This window comes from Dromaius novaehollandiae, chromosome 4 (assembly GCF_036370855.1).
Source record: "Dromaius novaehollandiae isolate bDroNov1 chromosome 4, bDroNov1.hap1, whole genome shotgun sequence".
Taxonomy (NCBI): domain Eukaryota; kingdom Metazoa; phylum Chordata; class Aves; order Casuariiformes; family Dromaiidae; genus Dromaius; species Dromaius novaehollandiae.
The window spans coordinates 8,080,665-8,108,526 of NC_088101.1; the positions used below are offsets into that span (position 1 = coordinate 8,080,665).

Sequence of the window (27,862 nt, forward strand, 5' to 3'; positions counted from 1 at the left end):
CAGACACAGGGTTTGGGCTTCTGCTTTTTCTTTGAAAAACAGCCCACCTGTCTGCAGGCAAAGTTTCTTGGGGTTTTTTTGTATTTCAGCCAGCCTTCCAATTCAAGCACCACTTGGAGTGCACAACAAAACTACTTGGTTTTGGTCATTCAGCTCAGAGGAAAGGACTGGTTAATTACCTGTCCCTAAGGGATGGGGAGGGAGAAACCATTCAGTTTTCCCCGGTTCCTTCCTGCAGCTGCCATGCCATGTCCCCCGAGCCCTGGGGAAGCGCTGCTCCCATGCTGTGTCCCCCCGGGCCTGTGTTCCTCGGAAGCCCACTTCAGCCTTCGAAACTGGAGCGTGTGGCAGACCCCGCTCAGGAAACCTGGCCATGCTGGTAGGGCTGGAGCCTAGCATCAGCGTCTCTGAAACTTGACTTCTAAGCACATGAGTAGCAAAAATAAATCTATGCCTGTAAAACCCAGCTGCAATGTATGTTTTCATTGCAGGCAAGTCTAGTGTCTTTGAAAACAACATTTTTTTTCCCTGTCTATGAGGAAAAAAAAAAAAAAAAAAAAGGGCTTTTGAAATATTAGGCGTGCCATGTGGTGGAAGCACTAAACACTCACAGAAAGCAACCTTCTCTGGGTCATCTTTAGAGCCGGCATACAGGCATTCGTGTCTGAATTCAGCACCTCGCTTTGCTCAGTACCAGCTGCTGAGCCTGAAAGGCGAAGCCAAGCGTAGTGCCCCACAGAGGTGGCGAGTGTCATCCTCTCTGGTGTGTGCACAACCCACCTGGCTACAAGGTGGCATCGGTCAAGTCTCGCTGCCTCTTTACTGTGTTCAACAGCCTCATCTCACCCAAACCTGACTTCCCCTTCGACTGCTTTGCAAGCTGGAAGAAACGCCCGCCTGCTCGCAGCAAAAGCCCGTTCGTTTGGGTCTTCCACTGGCTGAGTCCAAGTCCGGAAGAAACGGCCGCTTTCTCACCCCTACCAACTTACGGCTATCCAAAGCAAACAAACCAATGCTATACACATAAAAGATGCCATCTAGTGACTTGGGAACTGTCGATTTCTGCAGAGTCTCTGTGCCTGGAGAGGTTCTTTTCCTTCAGTCCCTCCTGTGCAGGACAGTCCCGGGGTGCCAGCCTCAGAGAGGCGTCGCAAGGACCGGCTGTTGCGTGTCTTGAACAACAGGACTGCGGCAGCTGCTGAGAAAGTCACTGGTAGCATAAACTTGTGCTCGCTCACATGACAGTTCAAAACGACCCATTCCTCTTCCATCAGACAGGTATTTTTGTTTGGCTCTTATTGAGACAGCTGCCCTCAGAGCCCTTTGGCAATGTGGTCATGATTGCACATGGAAAACAAACTCATCAAAAAAGTATACATGAGGTCATGTTTAGCCCATAAGAACACACCAGCCCCTCTCCCCCCCGCCAGAGGATGGGCTACACCTGATCCGTCTGGTACTCAGAGGCTTCAGATAGGCTTTCGGAAAAGCTCAGGAAGTTTTCCTGGTACTCAGAGCAAACGATCTCAAATCTGTAGTGCCTGAACTCCACCGCAAACGTGCCAAAGTAGCAGAGGAAGCACATCACCAGGCCCCACTGGATCCTGGCAGCATGCACGTGGATGCCCTGCATCATCAGGATGAAATCTGGAAGAGGAAGTCAGGGAGAATGTCCTGGGAGAGCACATGGGAGCTGGGACACTGACAAACACCTATTGTGGGAATGAGGCAAAAAGGAGTCGGTGACTTGCTTGACCACGCAACTGATCAGTGACAGAGCCGGTGAGATGGGGCTCCAGCTATGGGCCCCAGACCAGCACCCTTTTCTTCCAGGAACCTCCCGGAGGGACTGGATCGGATCACTGCACCGCAGGCCATGGGAACACCTTACAGTCTACACCGTACAACCTTCCTTTCTCTTCAGAGCACCTGCAAAATCAGCCCTTCCCGTGAAAGCTGGAAACAGCAATCTACACAATATGGCATGTTACACTGAAAAGGAAAAGAGCTCTGCCAGAGCCAAAAACTGTCTTCCAGGCTCAAATATGTGTTCAGACTGCATGTTGCCTGGCACCAAGGTCCCACTGCTGGGTCTTGTGTCATGTGTGCGTGCTCCTTAAGCGCAATACTCAGCTCCTCTAAAGCACAGGACGCCTTCCTGACCTGGGGGACGGCCCTGGCTCACTGCAGATCTTGAAACCTACTGGCTCTTCTGTCTCTCAGGCTTTCCTCTGCACTCTGAGAACACAGGATCGCTCAGCCTCACAGGTTTCAAAAAAAAAAAAAAAATCAACAAAACAAGCAGCTTCTCCCATCCTTTAACTGCACAGAGTGGGTAATCAGAGGCTTTTCATCTTGGGCTACGCTTGGGCTTAGCATCAGCAAACCGAATTTGTGCCCACATGGTGTGTCTGGCTTCAAGGCTCTCCCACATCCCCTGTAGCGCCAAGGTTGTGCGCAGGTTGCACGGGGTGGAGAGCCAGCCCCAAACCTTTGCGACGCCAACGGGGGGAGCGGGACTGCCTCAGCTCCCCCTCCCATGGAGGGCCCAAGCTCCTCGGCGCCAAGCACCAGGCTGGGGAGGGCCAGGCTGGGAGCCCCCAGCACGTCAGTGCGGGAGCAGCTAAGCCCCGACGCAGCAGACCAGCCCATCCCAACAGCGGGTGCCTGACCCAGCTCGTCGCAGCTCCCGGTGCGCAGCTCTCCAACACAGACACCCTGGCGGAGCTGCGGTCTTGGGGAAAGGGAGAGGAGGGGAGCACCACAGGCACCTGCCAAACTCCCACCTTACGTACACCGAAGCATGATGCCAAGCTACAAACTTTTCCAAGGAAGTTTGGGAGGGGACCGACAGTACATCTCCACACCAATCTGCTATTCTTCTGGACCACTGAGATGTTCAAAAGCAGCCAAGCGACCCAGGAATTATTTTAAGAACAGGCTGTTCCCAAAAAGAGGGGGATTAGCTTATTCCTGACAGTTCATTCCTGTCCTCTCACTTGACCCGGCACTAATGCTGATGCAGCTGTGCAGTGAACTGCTCCACCAAAGCAACCTTCCAGTCCGCATGAGAGCTGGTGCAAATAGAAGGGCTGGATTGGGACCAGCAAGGACAAGGAGAAGAGGAAACCACAAGAACATCCAGACTGCAGACTCCACTACAAAATCCCACTTGGTTAAACACCTCAGTCTAACTGGAAGTTGATGAGACCCAGCAGCTTCTGAGTGTGATACCCATCTTAGAGAACAGACCTGGCTGTATTGCCCTGGAGCATTTTAACAGACACATCAAATTCTACTCGTCTTCAGAAACCTGATTTCTTCCCTTGTTTGTTTGCTCTCCTGAGATTTTTCTCCCCATATTGTGCATGATCTTAAATGCTATTGTGTAGGTAAGCAGTAATGCCCTTAAATCACATGGCTACTGGTCAATACTACAACCACCTCAGAAATCACTATGAATAAGTTTAAAAATATGGGGGAAGTGAGGGCTTAGCCCATTTGTGAAGTGGTGCTTCCACGTAAAATAGGGCTGCCAACCACAAGATTATGCCAATAGAGAAGATGAACAGCACTCTGAAATGCTTCGAGAACTGAGGATGGACGTGAGAAGACCCAAAGTTTCCTGCTTCAGAGAGAGTCAAACATCTAGGTTACCTGCCTTCCCAGGGAGCAAGACTAAAGGATACAGAGCACCACGCAGAGGGTGATGCTGGCTGACAGGACAACTCGTGGGATCCCGACTTTCCGTCCTTCATTCTTCAGGTTGATCTTGAGGGTGAGGGCAGACTGGATCCAGCATGCCAAGGTCCCAAAGCCAAAGGTCAGCGATGTGCCCACATTGTGGATCTCCTCATCGTTGGAAAGCTAGGAAGAAACAGGGCCGTTATTGTTCGGGCACAACAGAAATCATCTACTAGCCAGCTTGGGTTGCTGCTGGAGTGGGATGGAGGAGAGAAGAGTGGGAATCACTGGGGGGTGTGAGACAGACACGCTGTATCATTTCCTCTGGCTAAGATGTAAGGTGTCACGTAACCACGATGAGTGGACAGCTGTCACAGTCAAGTGGATCTTCTGCCCAAAACCAAGCACAGTGGAAAAGGCAAGCTCCCGGGGACCCCCTCTGCAGCAACCTGAAAAGGCCCACCAACACAGTGCTCAGAAAGAAATCCTTCCCTGCCTTGGCCAGGATAGGCAAAGACAACCCACTGGGATTTTGTTCAGCTCCACGCAACGGAAACAAATTGCGCAACCTCCGGCACCAGCTGCACGGAGCAGCGCTGCCTCGGCAGGGAGCAGCCGGAGCCCTGACACCGCCTCTGAGCTAGCGTGAGCCAAACCACGGAAACACGCGCCCGGTTTGCCAAGTTTCTCCCAACAAAAAGCTGACTGCTTGTCCCCTCTCCCACCCATCCTCAGCCAGCAGGGCCTGAGGCAACGAGAGCCCAACCTCTCCGCAGGGAAAGTGCTTCTTCATCCCTTGGTTCCCCTGTCACACTGAGCTCAGTGACCGCGCACTACTGCAAGGCCAAAGGAAAGCCAGGCTTAACGAGCAGGAGTCTGCGAAGCGATCCCTCTGGGATGCAAACCCATTCAGAAAGCCCAGTCCAGGCAAGACTTGGGCTGAACAATTTCCCTTTTCCCTCTGCCTCTGAGGATCCCCTAGGAAATAAACCATAAAGACATAATTCCTCCCTGCAGCTTTCTGTGACTTAACAAACTCCCATCAAACAGGCCACGATTTACAAAATAACAGCCTATTACTTTGCCTTCACTGATCTCTCCTCCCCCTCTTCCTCCCCACTTTTTTTTTTTTTTAAGGGTTGGTTAAAACGATGGCACAGACAAAAACAGGGCTGAGCCTGCTTTCCCAAGGCAGCCTGCACTGCATGGGACTCGCAGCCTTGACATCTCTCTAAAACATCCCAATCTGTAATTTTCCAAAAATGTGATTTAATGCCACATTCAGCTCAGCAGTCAGGCAGGAAAAGAGCATGGACTGAGGTCTAATTACCACATACTTTCACGATTTGGCACCAGATCTAAGCAAGGATACAGCTAAACAACAAGGCAGGGACTGTTAGTCCAGAATACATAGAATGATTCAAAGTATCCACTTTTAAAGAACAGGCATTTGCTCTGAGGGGAAAGTAAAGGAAGGAGAGGTTGAAACTGCTTCCCAGCGCCTGTGCTGTACGAGCAATATCCTTCTCACACCTATACAAGGCTGTTAAGAGCCCCATAGTTCCCAGCTGGGAAGCTTTCAGGAAAAAGCAAGACTGCAAGTTTTTAGTTGGTTGCCTGACTCCAAAAGAGCCACATGGAGTTAGAAAGTTGGAAACAATCAAATTAGCTCCCACCTCATTACAAAAAAAAGAAGAAAAAAAGACTGAAAAGGACGCACAGTTCCTGCAACCACTCCACAACCCAAGCAGATACCCATCCTTCATAAAACTCGTACCTTTTCTGTATTAGCAGGAAAAACAGCTTTCTGCCTGCAAAGCCAGAAGAGATCCTGGCCTACACTGACCTTCCTCAGGTCTCAGCAGATGGGGCTTGCGACTTGCATCCCAATAAGAGGCGAAACACCAGAGACAGCAGTGGGATGGGGAAACCCAAGTGCCGCTAATGCCAAAGACTTGATTTTCACTGCAGGTCTAACAGACACAGCCTCATGATCACAGTGGCCTCATCACCCTACAGAGCAAGCTTGTGCAGCTGACAGCTTGTTTGTCTGCACCGATGACGTGGCAGAACAGTTCGAGAATTACAGGGACCTCAGCCGGGGCCCCCGTCACACCGGGAAAAGCAGGATTTCCCTACTGCGCCCCTCTCGTGGCCAGTCTGAGGACAAGCAGGAGGTAGATTTAATCACCAAACACATTTTAAATGAAGGGCACAAGATTCTGCGTTAAATCTGTGTGGGCAGCTGCGCATCTGTTAACACAGATGCGTATGTAGACTTCCAGCTCAGTCCTTTTACCCAGGACCATCTGTGCCAAACCCAAGGGTTCAAGAGATTCAGCAGATGCCGGCCCGCGGCTCTTGGCACATGAAGCACAAGCGTGCAGGTGCAGCTCCTGCTGGGAATACTTGAAAATTATCAGGGTCCTTCATCTCAGCGTGTCGCTGGAGCCAGTTACGGTGGCCCAGGGAGGTGGCAGAGCAGGCAGAGGAGGTCTGGGACAGAGCCAGACACATTATCTCCAGAGCTCACATCGCAGGTAGTTCGAAGACCTGCTAGATCAGGTCTAGTAGAAAAGCAGCACCTCACGACACAGACACAGCGGTCCGAGGGGGAAGAGCGGGTTAAGAACTAATAAAGGGGTGTGTGGAGCGGGAGAGCCTGCTGTGCCGTACCTGAAAGTTGCCAAGTAAGGTCATCCCAAAGGAGGCCAGGCATAAGGCCACCAGGCCGCTGATGTTCAGCCAAGGGTTTAGCACCTTGGGCTTCAGCTGAATGAAGCGCAGGACAGAGATGACAAGTGCTGAGGGAGAAACAGAGAGTGCAAGGTGCGTCATTATGTAAAACCTGTGGCAGTAACTACCTGGCCAGGGCACTCACAGACCCCTTGCCGTCCAGCCGGGGCAGAGGGCTGGCTGCCAGCAGCCTAGCTAAGTGCTTCTGCATGGGCCCCCTCCCGCTAGTCACCTAAGACATGAAACACAGGAAGACGTTCTCCTCTAACCCAGGTAGCACCAGACCCCTGGCTCCCCTTCCTCCTTGTGTTTTGTCTAGGAGCTAGGTTGAAAACTTTTGGGGGAAAAGAAGAGCACCTTCCTGTTTGTGAAGCTCCCAGCACTCAGTACACAGCATGCGCTCAAACCACAGCAACTGGGCTTGCGTCAAGTTTCACTCCACCGGCCAGCAGTGAGCTCTCTTGGAGGAGGCACATCAAACTCCAGCCACATTGGAAAAAACTATGACCAGCATATACATAGTTCTGCAGGTTTTACCATAGGGCCCAGTGTCTCCTCTCATCCACTGGAACCAGGAGCTGGTCCCATGAACAGACTGAGATCTGTCAAGCTTTCTCCAAGCTGTCCAAAATAAGCAGCCTGGAATATTGCATTAGTTTCCCGCAAAGACTGGAAGAGTCTATTCTAGCCAAAGGGCCACGATATGGTATATGGTATACGATATACGGTATATGATGTACGGTATGTCATAACATAACCCTAGGAGACTGTTACGTTGTTTACTCTCGCCACACAGAAAGCAACACAGAAAGCTAAGCAATCAGTTTGCTTTTGGCTGGCATTCAAAAGAGACCACAGAAAAGCCAGGTAGTTGAGATGTTTTGCTGGTTGCTGCTGAACACCTTCTTACGCTTATGCTCAGACTGACCATATGCTGGTCATATTGTTGTAAATTGTCTGTGTTAGCAAGATAGATATATATTATCCACAAAAACTCTGGTATAATACCAAAAACACGGTTTAGAAAAATAAGGGCACTGTAAGTGAAGAATATCCACCTTTATCCAAATTGCAAAAGCTGTTTTAATTTACTCTCTCACAATTTGCTCTGGAGAATCAGTAGCCTCCAAATCCTGGAAAACAGAAGAACTGTGTTCTCCACAAAAAGAGATTTTCAGTTTTTCATCTTCAGCTAACTGTTGGGGCAGCAAACCTGTGAGTAGGTGAGCTCCCCTGCAGGAACTTTCTCATTTCTATTTCTACAGTGCAGGATCCTTAGAAAAGAGAAATACCACTCCCCTGAAATTGTGTGATTTTTTTTCCTAAAACACTGATGGGAACTACGCAAGGGAATTAAAAGCTCAAATGCATCCAGCATCATTCTGTGTTTCTACAAATGAAGACAAAATAATACTGGCTTAATCAGTAGCAACAGCAGTATAAAGGCTTCCACATCATCAGATTCATGAACAGTACTTATTGGATGTTACTTATGTTCCAATGACTTTTTAAAATGAATAATGAGAGAGAAAGAAACATTCTCCTTGTAGTTCCTACCTAGAAATGCTGCCATGTTCATGACTTGGCTAAAGACACAGCTTGCAGGAGGTGCATCACCTGCAATACTTTGAAAATATAAAGTTTATCGTTGTAACTCAGGGATGGCAAAGATATGTAAATAACACCCATTAATCAGAATGATAGTTGGAAGAAAACTGTTTACTTACCTTATATAAGGTGGTCTTTTGGAACCTGGTTTCCTAGGAGACATAAATGCACAGGAACAGGAAAATTCAAGATTTTCTCTCTCATTTCGCTTTTACTGTTTAATTTTTTTAAACAAACAACTGATTTTAGATAGAGTAAAAACCACAACCAACTCTTACCTATCCGGCACACTTAGTGGAATGATTTTGTTATCTTCCACTGCTATGAAGTACCTGTCAAATGGGGAAGAAGACCAAAACAGGGTAAAACCTCCTTCTGGCTTCAGTTCCAAACATCAAAGCGCCCCGAAGCCCACTGGCCCTAGGTCAGCCAAAATCAGGCCCTGCTGGAGGCAGCCCGCGTCTCTCTGATCACGCCCGCAGGACAGCTCACCACTCATTTCCCACCCCAGTTCTGTGCCTACCTTTGTGTTACGTCTGTTTTCGCATGGTCCGGTAGAGAAACGAGGTCACTGAACTGAACCGCGTTAAAAATAACCACCCAGGGGAGCGCTTTCCTTTTTCATCTGGAGCATTTCAGTCATCTGCTTCACTGTGCTCCCCACAAAAAGCTGTTCTCATACAAACAGGGGGGACGGGACAAGAGGAGCAAGCAATGGGGGTCAGACAGACAGCTTAAGCTGCCCCTGCTGCTGGAAAACATCATCCGCAGACCATGGGCAAGGTCATAACCTACAACGTAGCCCTTCCTCAGGCTGAGCATAGCTGCTGCTTGCACGTTTATCGCTCCCAAATTCGTGCTCTGCCTGCCTGCCCGCTCGGGGAGAGCCCAGCTTCGGGAAATGCAATTTTGCTAAGAAATATAAGGGTGAAAGTGAGGTGTCAGCACTGAGCTCCTGGCAGGCTGTCAGTACGGTGCTGGATGCTGAGGAATTTGCGCTTGCGGCCCAAAGCGCTTTCCCAAAGCAAGGCCTAAGCACTTCTCCCAGAGCTTCGCTGAGTCATTTAAAGAGAAGGGGACAAAGGGGAATTTTTGCATTTTTCGTTTGGCTTATTTTCAGCTCCCAGTAACATGCGCCAAGGAAAAGGCAAGGTCAGAAACGTGGCCTGCGGAGCGAAGAAACACGGGGCCATAAACGCGATCCTCCAAGCCACGAACTGGCCCCTCTTGCACCTCTGAGCTGGGCCTGGCACGGACTGGCTCCTGCCCCACACAGGCTATCACACGCCTTTCCAGCCCCACAGAAACGCAAGGGCAAAGCACCCGCGACTGACTCTGCCTTCTGCAACACAGCCCATGCCACAGAAGTACTACAGGCTGTGCTGGTCTAACTTGCGCTCCCAGATAACTGGCAGGAGGTAACTTACACTATCCATAATCCGGCTGAAGTAAACAGGGTAAACACAAGCGGTAGAAACATCCACACGCTGCATTTCTTCCCGTCCATACCTGCTAGAAACAAAGGACAAAGTGAAAAGAAGGGAAAGACGGAACAGGCGCCCTTCCTCCCTCCCTGTCCCCCTCTTCTGAAAGCAGCAAGAGCATCGACGAAGCAGGGGCCGAAGCACCCGGGGACCAGCTCCAAACGGCCAGGGCACCGCGACCCTTTCACGCCGCCGCGACTGGCGGAAGGGGCTAAGCTGCCGCGCAGGGACGGCATGGTCCGCGCTGGGCAGACAGAGCGAGGCACACAGAGCCCAGCGAGGGGGAGGCTTTTCAGACACGCCTACAGGGTTTGGGTGCTTTCAAAAGCGTTTCCTCCGGCAGTTTGCGCAAGGTCCCGCGGCCGGGCGCCAGCTCCCGCATGTGCTCGCCCCTCGTCTCCACGGAGCCCAGGGCCAGCGGTCCCCCTCCCAGCCGCAGCGATCAACTAAAAAGAGCGTTTGGGCGCCCTCGGAGCAGAGCCAAGTACCGGCACCCCAGGCACCGAGGATGCAGGCAGATCCCAGGGCCCCGGAGGTCCCCATGGCAGCGTCAGCCCAGCTGCAAAGAGGCAGAAGAGGGGCGAGATGCAGAGCCTGGCAGGGGAGCAAAACAACATCCCTCAGCATGCGGGTCCACGGGCCTCGATGTACCCCGAGCAATGCCACACCTGCACAAAATCACGAGGCCGTCAAATAAGGGCTCTTCACTGGCTTGCGAGCAGAGATAACTGCACAGAGAGCGCGTGAATCATGCAAGTATTAAACACGTCAACGGAAAAGCTGCTGTGTTTACACAGACCCATAGCGTGCAACCGCACAGGAAAAAATTCTCAACGAGGACAGACTAGATTCCCCCATCCGTCTCGTCTCTATTCCTCTCGCTCCACGCAGGACACGCAAAGCATTTTGCAGCTCGGTTTTCCGCGGCTGCTGCGCAGCGGTGCGCTCGCCTTTCCCTCCCGCAGCCCCCGCAGGCGCACAGCAGCATCCCTCAGCGGCTGGGAGCCGGTGCTCCGGCACGGCCTTGCTTTCCTGTAATTACCGCTAACGCCATTCTCGAGCCTCCCGTTCTCTACGGTGACGGTCGGAGCCGAGGCAACGTGATCCTTTTAGGTCAGCGGAAAGCAGATATTACGTACCCTTCCTCCTCAGAAAAAGGTACAAAGGATTCATTTAGGCAATAAAAGCAAATACTAGGAATAACACTTGTCTTCGCTAACGGGCTGCCACAGCTCCTCCGCCCTGCAGCATGCCTCTCAGCCACGGAGCTGCAGCCTCCACGAGCTATCTTGGCATCGCCGATGGCGCGGGAAGCAGGGCGGCACAGGGCTTTTCCCCCTGGGCAGAGCACGCAGGGATGGGGAGTCCATGCCAGGATGGCGCGGGAAAATACGAAAATGCTGTCCAGTTAACCATGCCTCTGCTCCGAAGCCCTGCAGCGGAGGGGGGGTCGGGACTGGCACCCAGCGTCACCAGCCAGGGGGACGCCTCAGCCCCGACTTCGACTTTCACGTTGCCAGAGCCCTCCTTCCGCCGACAGCTAACAGAAAACGGTGTCTGAAATCAGTATACGTTAACCGGACGACCGGCACAGGACACGGGATCCCTGCGGGACGTCGGTTCTGTGAAACGCTTCCGGTCGGTGAAAAGAAACACGTCCCGGGACTCCTCCCATCGCGGCCATTTGGATTTGCACCAGAGAGGAGCAGCAGCATCTCTAAGACAGCACAACAGGCACCCGCGCGGTGTCCCGCTCCGGGCGTCCCAGAGAGCTCAGGACAGCGAGGGCTGAACCTTTGGGAAAAAATATTGGGAAAATAACCACCTCGCCGCAGGCCGGCCGTCCCTGCAGGGCACCGAGGGCCGGGCAAGCTGCCTCTCACAGCTGGCGCAACGCGGCCAAGCGGGTAAGATGTTGCCTCGGAGAGGATGCTGCGGCCGTCCCGTCTCCTCCGCAGCCTCGGGGCTGGGCACGGCGTGGGGTGAGCGTGTGCCGGAGCATCCGCAGGCGGCGGGCAGGGAGGCGACGGCTGGACCAGCGGCGCCGCTGGCAGCTGCCACAACACACAGGAGTGAGCCGCGGGCGGACGGCACGGGCGAGGCCCGGGAGGTGAGGCAGCCCGCCCACGGTCTCGTGGCTCCTCATCTATCACCGTCCACTACGCAGCAGGGCCGGCCCCATGGAGCCAGATAGAGCCCCCGGGGGAGCCTTCTCCTCCCTGCAGCAATGCCAGTTACTCGGAAAGCCAACCGAGCTATCAGCAAGCACATGCTGGAGATGGGCGCAGACCCAGGCGGGGTGTGGAGGGGTTAGCCAGGCCTGACGTGCTGCCCCGTCAGCGTAACTCGGCTGCTCTGCCCCCAAAGCCTTGCTGGGAACGGAGGTGTCCCTCCAGTGTGAAAACCAAGCCTCCTCTGCACAACCGTAGCCCACGCATTGGGCCCCCTCTCCCCTGCACTTCCCTGACCAGTGGCCCCTTTTTGCCTCCGTTCTGGCCATGAATAGTCCTGGAGAATGAGGACAAATAAGGCAAAGCAAAGCATATCCCCAAAGAGCTACTGAACTGCTAACAGAGATGGGGTTCCACCTCACATGGGCTTGAAGATGCTTCAACATCCTCACGTGGGCAGAAGACGGTTTAAAATCAGGACTCAGCACTTGGGCATGTCTCATCTGCTCCCTCATTTGCAGGAGAAAAACCACCTGTAGCCTCCCTTCCTTCCGAAGGAAAAACCCCAGCACGTGCCAGCCCCCCTTCACTCCGCGCTGCTGTTCAGCAGAGATCGTTCCCCGTAGCTGTCTTCAAGCTAACTTGTCCCCTCCACAGATGGCCCCACCGTTCACGGCTTCGAGCTGGGAGACTCCGGCCGATCCTCAGACCAGCGCCTTCAGCAGCCGGCAGCAACGCGAGAACGGGCAACCCGAACGACAGCCCCTCTGCAGCACCGCAGCAACGGAGCCAAAATAAAAGGCCGAGAGCAAGAGGAAAAATAACCCGGATTCTCCGCGGGGAACGCAGGAACAATTTCTTTGTCGGTTAAACGCTCCGACAGGGAAGTGGCAAAGCTGGCCTTCCCCCGAACAGCTCTGTTACGCGTCGCTACCACAACCGGTGGTGCCAAGTCAGAGCAGCCAATTCCAGCTGGCAACGACAGCCATCTCCACAGACCCGTGTTTTCCCAAATAAACATACCGTGTCCAGCAGGCAGCTGGCAACTGCACACACCCTTTTGTCTTCCATTTTTAAGCTTTTCACGGGAAGCCCTTTGGCAACTGAAAGCCCTTGCGGTGCAACGGCTTCCCAGAAGCTAGTACGAACGTGTTTGCAGCTCCGCAGCTGACCTCAGCCAGAGTTAGCCCTCCTTCCCAAAGGCACGCGTCGTGGTTTTCCAGTCCACCTGGACACACAGTCTCACACCAATGTTGCAAAAATCCCACCGAGCTGCGCTCCCGGAGCCAGCCAGCACAGGACACGGCGCAGGACGGCAAATGGCTTCACGTTCACACACACCCTGCCACGGGATATTTCTTGAGAAGAGAATTTCTCTCAGTGTAGACTTATTCTGTTATTTCTGTTACCGTTTTTATTTCTAAATCTGCTCAGATGATCTGCTGTTTGCTTTGCTTTATTGCCATTGCCCCACTACACCCCCTCAACCAATTAAGCTCCTATGCCTCGAATGTACGTGCTTCAATTACAGCAGGCAGCTCACCAAGCATATACTGCTGCCTGCTCAGGGTTCATTTAATATAAGCATCTTAATTTCATCTGCCAGGCAAAGTTACAGGCTCTTCCTGAAGCTGATTTCGCCAGAGGATGGGAACGTAAGGAGGAACAAAATTATCACGTTAACGGAGTTGAACGTCTTTTTTAAGACTAGGACATACTGATGCCTTTCAAGGGCCCCTGCACAAGCTGCGTGATAAACCAGAGCAATGTTCCTGCATGTCACAGCACTGGGCCACCGAGTCATTTCGCAGACTGCAGATGCAGAGCCAACAGCACTGGGAGAAGAAGGAAAACTGTTCAAAACATAAAGCAAGTCATACAGAATTGATGCTAATCAGTAACAATCAAAGAGGAACAAATACAATGGATCTGGGGGGGCAGGAGGAGCCTGCTACAGCTCTGCTTTGCTTTTAAAAATAAAAATAGCCTAATCGTTACAACCGAAAGGATACAAACAAGCACATTACGTCATCCACCACCCACAAGCCACAAGTGCCAACATAATAAAGCAGAGTGTTTTCAGGTTCATCTCAAGGCTTCCGGCCTGAGCCCACAATGAGAGGGACGAGGGATGGCGGAGACTTGCAAATAAATAACAAAATAGTGGGACGATGGGGAAAGAAGCTATCCCCCATCCCCTGGCAAGGTATGACCTTCTGCTTGCTCCAGGGACCCACCTACACTCTCCAGGCTGTGCAGTGCCCAAATGCCGTATTTAATTATTTATTTATTTAAGAGAGTTATGGGAAAAGATAAAGGCATCTCCAGGATGCATGCACAGGAAGCGAGAGATGCTTCAATAACCCTGCAATGATGTTGAGGAGCAATGCTTTCACCCGGAGAAACATCCTTACATATTTCATATCTGATTTCGCACGCTGCAAATGCATCCAGCATGCTAATGAGATGCTCTGGCCAACACAAACATAATGCAGATGGGTGAAGCACATCAAAGGAACGAAACCTAGTCATCAAAAAAAAGGCTCAGAAAAGTATCATCATCCACTTCCCCACACTGTCCCTCTTAGACCTGTCCAAACTTACTTGGGGAGAAAATTCCCAGGCTTCTGGCAGGAGTGCAAACTGGTGGGAATGACCTTAAATAAGTACAAAAAAAAATTCTCCTTTGAAGCCCAGTTCTAAGACACTGATTCTTCGCTTAGTTCAACTCATTCCTGATCTTCAGATGGAAAAAGAATGTTTTCAACCAAAAAACTGCGCTTACTTCAAAATCGGAAAAAAGTTTGGGGTTGTAGAAAATTAATTCATTATCAGTTTTGTAAATATGCATATGTGTGTGTGTGTATTTATATATTTAAATATACAGCCTTTCCTGAGCACCCTGGTCAGAACACCATGCCCCTCCTAGCAAGTCCTGCTCAGAGACAGTACCCCAGCACCCACGGATCCCTAGGCCAGCACCACCCCTCTGCGTCCTACCGCCTTCCAAAAAACATGCACTTTGTACACTGCTTCCTGCTGTCATTCCATCTCTGCGCTCAATTAGACATGAGTCCTTACAGGCCATTTAGGAACCGGTGTTGCGCTGCTGTGTTAAAGCCAGAGACGTTGACCGTACACTCTTCTGGGCTGGGTCTGCCTTCCTTGCATTTGGTGTTGCACCAGTCAGGTGTGTTCTGCTTCAAGACCAGAGTCCCAGATGCTAAAAAATACAAATAAAGACAATTAACCACCCTAAAAACGTAGGGGAGTTCTGCGGGCCTCTATAGTGCTGTGACCCGCGCACCTACGTTGGCCCGCGCCGATTCCCCCGCGGTCCCGCTTCCGTAAGGACCAGGGCTTGGGCACTTGGGGCCTTCGGCCTGGGCCTCCAACAGGCAAACGGGGCAGAGGCAGGAGCCGCATGAGGCACAAGTGAAGAAAGAAATGGCTCGGTCAACAGGCAGTGAAGCAGGAGCGGAGCGGTCAGGGCTTAGAGGAAGACTGACAGCAAGCTGAGGAGCTTGGGAGCGCCCGTCGCAAGCATATCCAGCCCTGCCGGCTCCTAATGGTTTCAGGAGCTGTGCAAGGCAGGCGGCAAGCAGCCCCCGGCAAGTCCTTCCAATACGGGCACCTCGGTCTGCCCATGATCCAGGACAGAGGCCTCGACACCTCTTCAACAGCTGAATTCAAGGCTGGGCTCACTTTAGCCAGGCCTCTCCTAAGAAGCCCTGGGAGTCCCTAACGGAGTCTCAGAACAGATCTAACCCCACCGTCCCTCACCCAAAGGGCATATTTTCCCCATGCACGGTTAGCCAACCCTCTGGTACCAAAGACTTGTGAGAACAGCTAGTTCTGCACCGCTGCAGCACCTCCTCCAAAGTCCCAGCCAAGCACCAAAGAGGTGAACTACCGGAGAACGAGGAGTGCTCTTTATCTCCGCGTTAAATAAAAGACAACACTGCCATCCCTGCTTAAGCTATGCTGCAAGGAAAGAGCCTCCAAAACCACTTCCCTGCTCTGCAGATGACAAACAAATGCAGGTCGCTTTCGCAGCAAAGTCTCAGAAAGTCTGAGGCACCTTGCAGACACGCAATCCGGTGACCGTCATCCACTTTAACCACCCCAATCCAATGGCCTCTCTGCCTGAACCAGCAACGACGAGAACAGCTTTTTCTCTTCCACAAGGTACGGTGATTTCAACAGTGTATGTATGCACAGATTGATAGTTTTGTGGACAAGTTTTGTTTGCTCCCAAGTTCCAAAAACTCCAATGCCTTCATGCATTTCTAATCCGGAGGAGCAAGTGAGGCCAAGAACGCACTACAAAGAAAGGGGATAGGATGTCCGCACGAAAGGTTTGTCCGGATTACCCGACAAACAACGCGAGTGTTGGGAGTGGCAAAGCAGGCACAACAGGGAGGCAAAACCTGCTGAAGAAAGAGGCAGATATGTGATGCGGAAATACAGACAGCTTTGAAGGTCGGGAAAGACAGAGTAGGTGTGGCACTTGCAGAAAAGCCTTCACACAGCAGTTACTCCTGGTTATATTTCCGCTTTCTCCCATAGTTTATGCATTAAAGAGTACATGCCCTGGAAGGCCAGCACAGTTGCGGGTTTCCTTTCCCTTGCTACCCTGTCATCGCTCTTTCCACAGCAAGCACAAAACATACACTCAGGCTATACAGCTTTCCAAACGGTCTAAAAAAGGCTCTTCCTTGCGTTCACCTGGTATTTCACCTCTCTTGTCCCTTCTCTCCCTTTTTGACCCATCGGCTGGAAGCGCAAGCTCCATTTTTCCCACCGCTTGGCACGGTATTGAACCTTGCAGCTCCACCCTTCCAAAGAGGTGTGCACTGTCCACAAAGCAGCATCAGCGTCGGCTACACCAGCGGGCACCACCGGCAGAAGTGTAAACGTGGAGCGGTCCACACTTGTCGGGAACGGGGAGCACATCCGAGGCCTGTGAACGTTGAGGACGTGTGATACAGCCCACGGCGCTTTCTCAGAAGAGCAGTTTTCCTTCACAAACCCCTTCAGCATTTGCCTCAGAGGTGGCTTCTGCCTTCTCCTCTTTTTAGGTGGCAAACTAAGGTCAACTTCACCTTGCATTAATCACCGAAGCCCCAGAGAAGCAGCAATGAGGGCAAGGACCGGCCGGCGAGCTGCAAGGAACAAGCGTGCAGCACCCGCAACTTAGCTCTTTCCATCAGGCTAAGGGTGCCCTTTCTGGCACAGAGACTGTCGAGCGTGCAAACTACCAGCGTCATCAGTTCGCCCAAGGTTTACGTTCAGGTGGCACCTGCAGAACAGTGAGCTTTGCGTTTACTTGCTCTGCGTGCGTTTCCAAGGCAGACACGTCCCGAGCCGTGAGTTTACACAAGCCGGAGTGCAAACACCATTAGTGTTAATGACAAACGAACGAGAGCAGGAGGTAAAACAAGACTGACGGACACAATACCACTGTTTTGGCTCCATTTGCACCTATGGAAATCATTTACTCCGAGACGCAGGCCAAGTAAGTAATCGTTCATGGGCATTTCTATGGTGCTCACCGCTACCTCAGTGGCCTTACCTATAGGGATTAGTAATGTTTATTGATCAGTCTCCCAGGCTGTTGCAACCATAAATCGCTGTCTGTGGGGTGCTTGGCTGAGCTCCAGGAAGAAGGGGCCACGCAGTGTTTTACTTCCTTCATGCAAACCTGTTGTGAATGCAGCAGACAGGGTGGGAGGGGGACAGCCTTCACCCTCTAAAGAGGGACCAAACCTACAAGCCTGCTGCAACCACTCTGTCCCTCACGTCCAGGAAGCTTAAAACTTCTGTTATCTTCAGAAATATTTCCAGAGACAGTCTTGTGTTACGCAGGAGACCACATTAAACCACCTCTGAGGGCATACAGCTGGGCCAAGACCTTCCTACAGGGCTCACACGCAGGGGAGGCTCTCCAGGCTCAGACCCCGGCAGAGCCGTGTCCATCTCTGGTGGCTCGGCCAGACAAAGTCCACCCCTGCAGTCATGCGGTGCCAAAACCGACAGGTTTTCGGTTCATCGGTCCACAGGTTCTTCGGACTCAGGCTGGTGGGGACAGGATAAGTGATGCTCCTTTACGAAACACACGCACAAAAACACCCGACAGATTTTACTTCCGTGTAAAATCAGGCAACGCTTTCTGAGACTTCTGAGATGTGAAAAAGCACAGGCAATGTTGCAAAAGGATCTGAGATCTTCCCAGTGAGGGGTGAATGAAGACTTCCATTCTCCCTGAGGAAAGGAAAATACTACTGCTATTACCAGTAATAATATTCCCAAGACTGCTCGCACTACCGAAGTAATACATTAATGAATGTACCCACTATACTCATTCTTCTTTTGTACTTTATCAGCTGTTAAGGCTGACACGAGAATGACTGATTTTGAATTCACATCCCTTTGACACTTGTTAAAATGAAGTATTAGGAGAGGTGAAAGCTTCGGCAGATTTCCGGGCGTTCAGAGGAGGCTCTTCGCATGTTAGAGGACCGTGCAGCTCCTGGTAAGCCCCAGGGGTGCTTTACAGGGAGCAGGGAAGAAGACAGGGAAAAAGGCCCCTCCCCAGCTACCTGGATCTGTCCCAGCTCAGGAAATAGTGAGCAGGACGTCAGAACTTCCTCCACCATCGCAGCAGATCCACGCAAGTCCCCCCAGCTTTTCTTCTCTTCCTGTCACTTCCCTTGGGATAGGTAGCTTGACCCTTGCCCGAGTGGCAGCCAGAAAGTCCCTGGGCCTCTCCTTCCACCGCGTTTGCCGAACCGAGGTCCTGAAGCACCATCTGTTCCCCGCAGGAGCCTGGCTTGGCGACTCCGCACTGGGGAAGAGGCGCCTGCTTTTTGCAACGCACCAGCTCCCGCTCGCAAGAGAGGAATCGTGGAGGCCGGGGCAGCGTGCGGCATCTCCTCCCAGCCCGCGCACGGGGCCAGCCCTCGCCCCGGGAGCCTGGTCTGCATCTCCACCGACGGCATGAAGGTCTTTGTGGTGCAAAGACCACTCTAGCAGAGAGACTGCCACAGGAGCGACCGCCCTCCCACTGCAGGCACAGCCATCCGGGGGCAACCTTGGCAATGGAAACGCGCACGAAGCTCTGCACCTCGGATGACGAGCTACACGGCCTGCAGAGGCCCACGGCGAGGGGAGCTGGGCACCCGGAAGCCTTTGGGAGGCTCCTTGAGACGATGCCAAATGCAAGTGTTATCGTCTCCACTGTAGACAAGGAGGTCTTAGAGTTGCCCCGAGGTCACACGGGAAATCTGTGGCGTGGAGGAGCGTGTACTGAGTCCCAGTCCAGAGCCTTCTCACCTGCCAGCCATCGCTCCTAGCCACTTTCTCCTCTGAATATATTACTTAGGATCATCTCTCCTGCTTCCCACAGACTTTCTTCTCTGCCCCTTCGCTCACATTTGTCCTGCAATCGGAGCTCATTGTTTGAGCTTGGATTGCAAGAGCAGGACCTCAAAGTCTCTCTGTTGGGCCAACTCGTAAGTCTTGCAAACTCGAGCTGTCCGGAAATTGCTGGGGGAGGAGAGGAAACCGTGGACATGACACTTCTTCCAAGAAAACGCAAGTGAAAACATTGGTGTTCACACAAGTGCACATCCCTGCTCCGCATCTGAAAAGCAAACACTGCAGCACAAAGAATCTTGAAAGGGGAAATGAAACCAGTGAATTGACTTCCATCACCCAAGCTCAGAAAATGCTGACAGCGGAATACGAATAACAACACGAGAACTGGATTCTCTGAAGAATTTAACTTTTAACAGCACTAAAGTGACAACAGAAGCCAGATCTCTGTTAACCAAATACAAGTTCCAGTTATTGAGTCCTTTACCCAAAGGCAGAAAGTTAGCACGAATCAAGTCCCCTCCTTTAAGGCAGTATTATCGCTTAAGCAAGAAACAAAGGACAGTTTATTGGTATGTACCTTTTACATACTTCCCTACTCCATGTTGGGCTGCTATTTATAATTAACCATACACGTGTATGTTGCTACGACATAAGGACTGCATGAATGTTAATCAGACAGTCCTTAAGGTCACCTTCCCTAGCAGCTTTGTTTAAAAATCAAAAACACATCGAAAGGAAGATGAGCTCAGACTTCCTCTCACCTTTGTAGCCTGAGGGCTCTGAATCAAAGGTCTGGCACAAGCGCAGCGCCATAAGGAAAAGCTAACGCAGAGGTCCCAAGTGACCTCCTCGTCCGGGGACACCAGTGCCAAGCTGGCCCCTGAGGGACTGCAGCAGAGCTGAAGGGGCTTCCCTGAAACCTGCTGCCTTCCCGGGGAGTTACCAGGCCACAGCCTGTGTGCCAGGCGCCCAGACCGGAGCTAGGGAAGGGAAAACCTACCGGAGCCTACAGCCTCAACCGTACAAACGTCTCCACAGATCGCGAGGCGGCCGGTCCGGGAGGCAGACTGACAGATGACCCTGCCTAGCTCCGTCGCCATCAAATCCCTCAAGCCCCTTTGAGACAGAAGCCAGCGGAGAGGCTGCCACGGAGGAGCCCGGGAACAAGACGGATGCAGAGATCATTACCTAGGGGGTCTCGTTTATAACGGGATCCCGGGGAACTCGTGTGGGGCCCAGACAGCACGTGCTTGTCCGCTGTCAAGTGGCTCTACCAGTCTCGGCTATCTCGTGTCCATCCGCCTGAAAGGAGCAAGCTCCAGGAAAGACGGCATCAGGCTCGCGGCTCCTCCCGAGGCAGCCGAGCGCTGCAGCATCTCTGGTGCCCTATGTCAGGCGAGCTCTCGCTCGCAGCCCCTCCGGGAGAGGACCACAACATCAGCGACGCACCTAAGCACGCCGCCCCCGACTAACGCACGCGGCAAGCTAAGGTAGGGAGGTAAGCCGGCATCTGCGTGAGGCGACGTGGGCCTCACTGACTCATCTCTAGCTTAGACTGAACACAGGGAGCCTTTCAGCCGCACGCTCTGCTGCTGGCACGTGCAGCCCTGCTTGCCGGCTGACCCGGACCTTCTTCTCGCGCCTCCCCATCCCTCTCAGCCTTTCGGTTTGCGCAGCGTACAGATTGCATGTCCGGGCACAGCTGCCATCTCAGGTCAGGCGTCCCTTTGCGTCCCCGGTGACCTCCCGCGCTGTCACCTATGGCGACGAGCAAGGACCGTGCCCCGCGGGGGAGACGGGAGCATCTCTCCTGAGGCCCAACCGCCCGCGCGACCGCGACCGCAACCTTCGGGGAAGGCCAGCGCCAAGGCCGCGCGGGCGAGCTGGGACAAGGGGCCCCGGTGGCGCTTGACGGGGAAGCCGTCTCTGGGGCAAGGTCCAACCACCGGCACCCACGACGGGTCGGCCATGCACGCACAGACCCGGGTACACACGGGGCGGGGGGGAAAGGGAGAGGGGGCAGCGGGCACCCTGCGGAGGGCAGGGCCGGGAGCAGGCTGGGGCTGAGGGGAGGGTGCTGAGCCCCGCTGGCGGGGGGGGGGGAGGGGGGCTGCCGGTGATGGGGGGGCGTGTGACAGGAGGGGGGGGCGTGTGACAGACGGGGGATCGGTGTGACGGGGGGGGGCGGTGTGACAGGGCTGAGGGGGGGGTGACGGGAGAGGGGACAGTGCGACAGCGGGGGGGGCAGTGTGAGAGGAGGGGGGTGGCAGGAGGGGGGCGCTGTGACAGGGGCGGCGGGGGGGGGGAGGGGGGCGCCGCCCCCAACGGTCGCTCGCGGCCGTTACGGGGGCGCCGCGCGCGGGGCCCGGCGGGGAAGGGCGGCGCGGCTCCTACCTGCGGGCGGCGGCGGCGGCGGCGGCTCCGGCCCTTGCGGGAGCGGCGGCCCGGCGGGGCCGGGCTCCCCGCCCGAGGGGCGGCCCCGGCCGCTCGGCACCGCCCCGGCCAGGCGGAGTCTGCCGCCGCCACCGCCCCCCCCGCTGGCGGCGGGGCCGGGGCTTGGCCCGGCGGGCGTGAGCGGCGGCGGTTGCTGCGTTGTGTCTTGCACAACGCGAGCAAGGAGGTGGTTAGGCCGAGTCTTAGCTGGTGCTGGCACTACGAGGCAGCAGGCGAAGCCCATCAAACTCAGAAAGCTCTGCCAGGGTTTTCCTCCGCCGCGGCTCTGTGCGGCACCGCCACGCTGAGGAGGTGCAAATAAAGACAGGTGACGACTAAGTAACCACCCAGCGCTGCTTCGCTTTCTCGTCTTTTCCCGTTGACCGCTGAGCGTAGCCTCCAAAGCTGGCGCTGCTGATAACCACGGGGAAACAACGCTCCCGGCCTTGCTCAGCCAGGCAACGTTTCCAGCAATTAGTGAGGCCCGTTAACATTACGATTTTTATCTCCCAGGATTTCCCCCTGTAGCTCACAGGCCTCGTGGTTTCCCGTAATCCAAGTTAAGAGCCTTCACCCTCCTCCGAGATAGCCAGAGCTGAGAACTCAGCCCAAAGTCACAGCCGCCTTCCCCAATGCACCGCTGCCAGGATGCCTGCGACGCGCGGGTCCGCGACGGCGGGTTTCTCCAGCCTCGCTGCCCCGTCTTCTCCCGCCATCGTTTCCCGTCACCTGCCACATACTGTCGAAACGCCGAGGTAACAGCTACATCGGTACTGCTTGTTCAGCATCTGCTGCAACAAGGGAATACAGCCGGGGAGCTAACAACTGCAGTACAAATTCTGATTAATAATAAATGCCCTTTTATTTTTATTTACAGGTGAGGCAGCTGTTACGAGATGACAGTCACAAGGCAAAGGAAGGCGGGAAGATTTTTAGGTATACGTGGATGTCACGAACACCGCTCGTGGCCAGCGGGGTGACATATATTTTCCTTTAATGCTTCACTGACCAAAGAGCCAGGCAGTTATCAGGTTTCAGGTATTTATTAAGTGCACCAGTATCCTTAAGCAAGAGAGTTTAAACAATATAGCAAGTTCCGTATTTAACAGGGTAAAGAGAACAGACTACACTACAGACAGAGCAAGCAGGGGTGATACGACCTGTTCCACATCAGGCGAGGGTCTCAAGTGTGCAGGACGCAATAAGGGGGGTCCCAGTTCAGCTGAGAGGGAGCTCCACAGAGCTGTTGTTATTGTCACATTTTATACGTTTCTAAGGCGCATGTCTGTTTTGATTAGGTTTCTTGATGTCCTTTTCAGTAGCCAGAACCTGTGTCACTCTGACACACTCCTCTGGGCTCAACCCGCTGGCTGGGTTTTCAAAAGGGAAGGGAAAAGAAATTAATGAAAACTTGTGACAAAGGTCTCCACTTCTCAGATTTAGAAAAGTAAATAGTGGAAGCCCCCGTCATGGGTCCTCATGCCTGATCAGCATGGAGTTGTAGACATTAATTCCCCTTTCACTTGATTTATGAGGCAGCTTTGGTGTGGGTCAGGCTCTTGACATCAGTTTAGGCCGCAAGTGGTTGGTAGCAGATAATAGCGGCGGTGGTGACAAACGCCTTGTTATCATACCCTGCACAAGCTGGGGCGTGTGTCCACCGGCAGGGAGAGACCACCCGGCCTGCGCCCGGTCCCGCTCCCCATCTGTGAACAGTGACACCTTCCCCTCTTCAGCAGGGCTTTGGAGTACACAGTGCCTTGTCTGTTCCCCAGGATGGATAATACCGATAACTCTCATTTTACCCTATGGCAGGAAGGTCTTTGAGTTCAAGTAACCTTTTGCTTTCAGACACTAAGGCTGAAAAAACCTGCATAACAAGCAAGAAGTGGCAACGCTTAGCTCCAGCGGCTTTGCCTGGAAAGGAAAACCCAGCGACTAACCAGAAACAGACTCAGTCGCTGCACCTCCGCCGCCAGCCAAAACTGGAAAGAAAGAGGCAGTGCGGCATATGGGATTTTAAAGCAATTTCATTTTCTTAACATTCAAGTCGTTTTGTTCAAGGAGCTCTTTTTTGAGCAGATGGTGTCCCTTTAAACGTTGGAAAAGGCATGGTGCTGGCAAGCCTGCCAACAACCTTGTAGAAATTAAAAATCACCACTTAGGAGAAGGGCATTTCCGATGGCTGGCTTTCATCCCAAGGCTAGTCCCGTGCCCACATGACCGAAGATTTTCTCTCCCCATCACGGTGTGATCGACCTCTCCAGCTGGGTTGTCTTGGGAACGTTGTCCTGACCCCTGGCCCACGCCGGTTCCCCCTTTGGGTGTGATTGCAGGGCTCAGGCGGGGGGGTAGCAGGAATGGGGGACACCTGAAAAGTCCCTGTTTTCCTGCACAACTTCAGCGCCTCAGTCCCCAGCGGGTTTTTCCTGCTGAGCCACAGGCAGGGGGGATTCCCCCCCCCCCCCCCGGGAGCCTACCTGGAAATGCGCCTGGCTCGGAAATGGGACCAAATCAAACACGGGCAAATGTTCAAAATTATCGTTTTGCTGCCTGTTAATTAACATTTCCTCTCCCCCCTCCCCCGATGCCATAAAGCATGTGGGTGTTCCCTGTCCAAATTTCACCATGTCAGTGCTTTTAATTAAGACTTGATTTCGCACTGGCTCCACGTCTGTGCCTGTTTGGGCGAAGGAAAGGAGGAACAACAGTCTGGAGCCCTGGGTCCACAGCATTGGGGATGAAACGACACGGGAGGTAGAGTAGCAGGACCTGGCCTCGGAGATATTTTATTTGTCATGTGAAAAATAAGACTGCCACAGCACCAAAACCCCCTGGCAGACCTCACTCAAGCTCAGAGAGAAACCAAGCCAGTTCCCCATTTGCTTGCAGCCCTCGCTGGGTGCTGTTTACCACTGCAGCCTGGATACGGTTTTGCTGGGCTGGGTTTTTTTTTTTTTTTGTAGGGAATGGGGGGAAATTGAGGGGAGGAAGGATGAAAAGGGAATTGCTGGTAAATTGCTTTCATTCCTGGGAAATATATGTATACTAAAGAGAGTTTAACCATCTGGTTTTCCCATCTTGCTCCCTTTCACCCCAAACCGAGGATGACTTTTAAGTGATGGCCCTCATTACATTAGCTAGATCATCTCTCATCCAAGCCATCTGTTCATTCATCCAGTTTTTTAAATATTTTGATAGACTTCATTTTTTTGAACGCCCTGCTGCTGAGTGCACGCTGCCTGAGCACGCGTGTCCCCTGCTTTGCATTAGCGCGTGTCCCTCCGGATCTCCTGGAGGGGCTGTCATGGGCAAAGTGCCCTTTCTCACCTGGAGCAATATTCCCAAATACCAGTCCCCCCGGACCACACGCTCCATCCCCACAGCTCTCCCCTGCTTTCCAGCTACCAAAAGTTCAAGGGGAATTTGGGCTGGAGCAGCAAATGGAAGGAACTCACCCCGATTCACCGCAAGAAAGCAGCAATGTTGAAATGCTGGAACCAAAGTGGTGGTGCTGGACTGTCGAATTCACATTCCTGCTGCAAGGAAGACCTGAGACGAGGCTTTAAATCCTGGACACAGAAACAGCGATTCATGGGTGTTCGTGGGACAGCTCCAAAATGGCACACGGAGGGGTTGCCGGAGCGCTCCCTGTGATCCCACAAGCCTGCGCGGGCACTGGCACGTCCCTCCCTCCGTGCTCTCTCCTATGGGTTTTGCCCCATGCAGGGGGCTTCAGCATCCAAGATGCCACTGTGCAAGAGAGAGGAAGCGACCGTAATGCAAGCATAAAAGCAGCTCACGAGCTGCAGTAAATATAACATATCCCTGTTCAGCTTGCCCAAGCGTGAGCCGACAGGCAAGCCCCACTCATTATGGATAACAAAGCTTGCTCTCTGCTGGAAGCTGAATCGGGTGCGAGGGAGAGCCGATATTAACAGCCCAGCTGTGCCTTTGGGGCCACAGCCCAGGAATCTTTTTTATCAACCTTGCACGGTCTCTTGGGCTTATGTGGATATACAAGGTTTTTCAGATTAGTTTATTCCAGGGAGCCTCCTGCCCCGTCAGCGCAATGCAATACCTAAAGTAAAACCGTGCTTCCCAGCTGTCGGGCTTATTTTCCAAAAGCCGTGTTCTGGCTGCTGATTACTGGCTCTGAAAAATGATCAGCCGTACAGAAGCCTGAGCCAAGGGACTGCATTTACATTGTATTTACAAGCTGCAGAGGGAGATAGGGATGCAGATATTACTCTTGCTTTAAAGGGAGAGGATGAGGCTACTGAAGCGAGCTGGCAGAAATCTGCCATAAACGCCCAGAAAAACCTGAAAAATTGCCTGCATGTCCTCCCATTACCATCAAGCAATTGGTGAGGTTTGGTCGAGCCCAGAAACTCCTGTATCATGAACAATTGCAGCCTTGGCCTTGCTCCATTTCTGCATGCTTCGCTCCGCTTTCAGACTGTCGTGTTTATACACAGCCCTGACGGGACTCCTTCAATATTTGCTTAGCCAAGTACATGCTCTAAGTTATGACTGAAATTCTCCTTTAATGAGCTCGCCAAGTTCCACTGCTGGCTTAGCATTTCCTTAAGCTGACACATGTCAGAAAGCAGGTGACCTACTTTAGAGTTTCTGCTATGGGAAGGAACAAATCTGATTTCTGAGCCAACACCACATTTCCTAAGAACCTCACAGACTACAGGGAAAAGGTAGAAATGAGCCAGCTGCTGTTATATGCAAAAGGTAAGAGCTTTGAAACCCTCAGTTAACACTGCAAGAAGCCATGAGAGGGGAAAACGTGCAAATAAGAATTGACAGCTCTTGATCTCGGTCATACTTGATGTTGTACCAGATGGTACAAGGTGCTGTAAACAAGGTTATGGACGAAAGAAGATGAGGGAATGACTTGCCTTGCAAAAAGCTCGGAAGTCACCGTATTCTTGGTTTAGCCCAGCCCATGAAGAGCCCATCAGCCAGTAGCCCCTAAATGCTTTTGTGCTGTCCACACAGTGCTTGTGGGGTCCTCGACTGCCGGGCCACCACCAGAGCTGCTGCAGTCCAGCGCAGCCCTTTCCCTGCGTCCCTGTGTAGCTGCCGTGCCACGGAGCTGCAGGGGACAGGGAGACCTTCCCCTAGCAGGGGCATCCCACAGCTGCCCTGCGGGAAGGCGCGGGGCCTGCCTGCCCTGCAGTGGAAGATGAGACTGCTCTACAGGAAGAGAAAAGAGCACGTCCGAAGTGTTTTCCAAAGAAGAAAACCCCCAAACCCTGCATGCTATTTTTTGGTTTTGTTTTACCATAATTCAAGGTATTTTTTTTTGAAATGAGAATGTAATTTTCCTACAAAAGATAACTGGCATTTTTTGATCAACTCTACCACACTAGTTTTACCTGGAGATCTTAAGGTAGAGGGACAGGAACTCATGAAGTGCAAGCTCAAAGACAAGACATTTTGATGGAATAGCTTTTCATTTTTTTGGGATGTTTCTTTGCTTACTTTCAGTTTCTCAAAAATATGGGTCATTTGCAAATGATTTCAAATTCTCAGATCTCCGAATCCTGTGTTGCTGCTGCTCTTTTGCCTGCAGTGAGAAGATATTCGCATAGTCAGAGAGGTTCAGAACAGCATGGATCTCTTTGTAGGGTCAGTTATTCTTCTTACACCATATGCTTGACAGGAATCAGCTTAGGGAAGTCCAAGTAATAGCAGTACCAAAAGAAAAAAAAAAAAAAAAAAAAGGATCTAAATGACGATAAAAATTAACTGGAAGATCTGCATGCAAGTTCCCTGTAAACTGCATTCACTTCAGTTCTCCAGACGGGAAACTGCACAAACAAAATGAATAAATAGCCAATTAAATTAAGTGTTTGTGCACTTTCCAAGCTTCACTTCTCCACTCAAACATCAAGTCCAGACTCATCACCCACGTCATTTTGATGGTAGGTTCCCAGTAATTTTTGCTACTCTTCAATGGGCCTGCCAACCACAGGAAGAAGGAAGAGATGCTCCGACAGACCAGTGCTTCTAACCAGCTGGTTATGGCTCTGGGGAGACCGGTTCAGCCCCCAGCACCCCGTAGGCACCACATGTGGTAGAGGGAGACATCTACCACGTGCATGTGTAATTCCTCCGTCTGCCAAAAGGCCCCGACTCCGAATGTTTGCACACTGAGACGCACACTTCTGGCACACCCAGGCCTTCTGGCAAATTTCAGCTGTGTTTGAGAAAGCAGCAAAAGAGAGAAGAACTTGCAGAAAAATCTGAACAAAATATTTAACTTTTCTATTCAAAGTCACATTTGACTAATATTTAATTATTAAAGTGTAATTTTCACATGCAAGACCTTGCCATGGTCTCCTTTCAAGC

General features: G+C 52.5%; 1 protein-coding gene and 1 long non-coding RNA gene across 8 annotated transcripts; one reads left to right on the forward strand and one right to left on the reverse strand.

The window, feature by feature from the left end:
• Positions 1-540: 540 nt before the first annotated feature.
• TMEM150C (transmembrane protein 150C) lies at positions 541-21,577 on the reverse strand. 6 transcript variants are annotated; one of them, XM_064510337.1, is made up of 9 exons: positions 21,458-21,577; positions 14,765-14,906; positions 9,456-9,537; positions 8,307-8,360; positions 8,148-8,180; positions 7,978-8,045; positions 6,361-6,488; positions 3,690-3,867; positions 541-1,647 (listed from the first exon to the last, which is right to left on the reverse strand). In XM_064510337.1, the coding sequence occupies exons 2-9, from the start codon at positions 14,769-14,771 to the stop codon at positions 1,439-1,441; spliced, it is 759 nt and encodes a 252-aa protein (XP_064366407.1). In that variant the 5' UTR covers positions 14,772-14,906; positions 21,458-21,577; the 3' UTR covers positions 541-1,438. The 6 variants fall into 6 exon arrangements, with proteins under 6 accessions (XP_064366407.1, XP_064366405.1, XP_064366406.1 ...); XM_064510335.1 differs by having other exon boundaries at positions 9,456-9,540; XM_064510336.1 differs by lacking the exon at positions 21,458-21,577 and adding an exon at positions 16,412-16,431 and having other exon boundaries at positions 9,456-9,540.
• Positions 20,283-27,854, forward strand: LOC112984726 (uncharacterized). 2 transcript variants are annotated; one of them, XR_010388840.1, is made up of 3 exons: positions 20,283-21,024; positions 22,010-22,251; positions 22,374-27,854. It is a non-coding gene; the product is annotated as an uncharacterized LOC112984726 (long non-coding RNA). The 2 variants fall into 2 exon arrangements; XR_010388839.1 differs by lacking the exon at positions 20,283-21,024 and adding an exon at positions 21,620-21,824.
• The last annotated feature ends 8 nt before the right edge of the window (positions 27,855-27,862 follow it).

Coding starts and splice junctions, on each gene's coding strand:
- TMEM150C (XM_064510335.1), bottom strand. Junction 8,361..9,455: donor TCAGCCGGATTATGGATAGT/GTAAGTTACCTC, acceptor CCCATTTGACAG/GTACTTCATAGCAGTGGAAG. Junction 8,046..8,147: donor AAAAGACCACCTTATATAAG/GTAAGTAAACAG, acceptor ATATTTTCAAAG/TATTGCAGGTGATGCACCTC.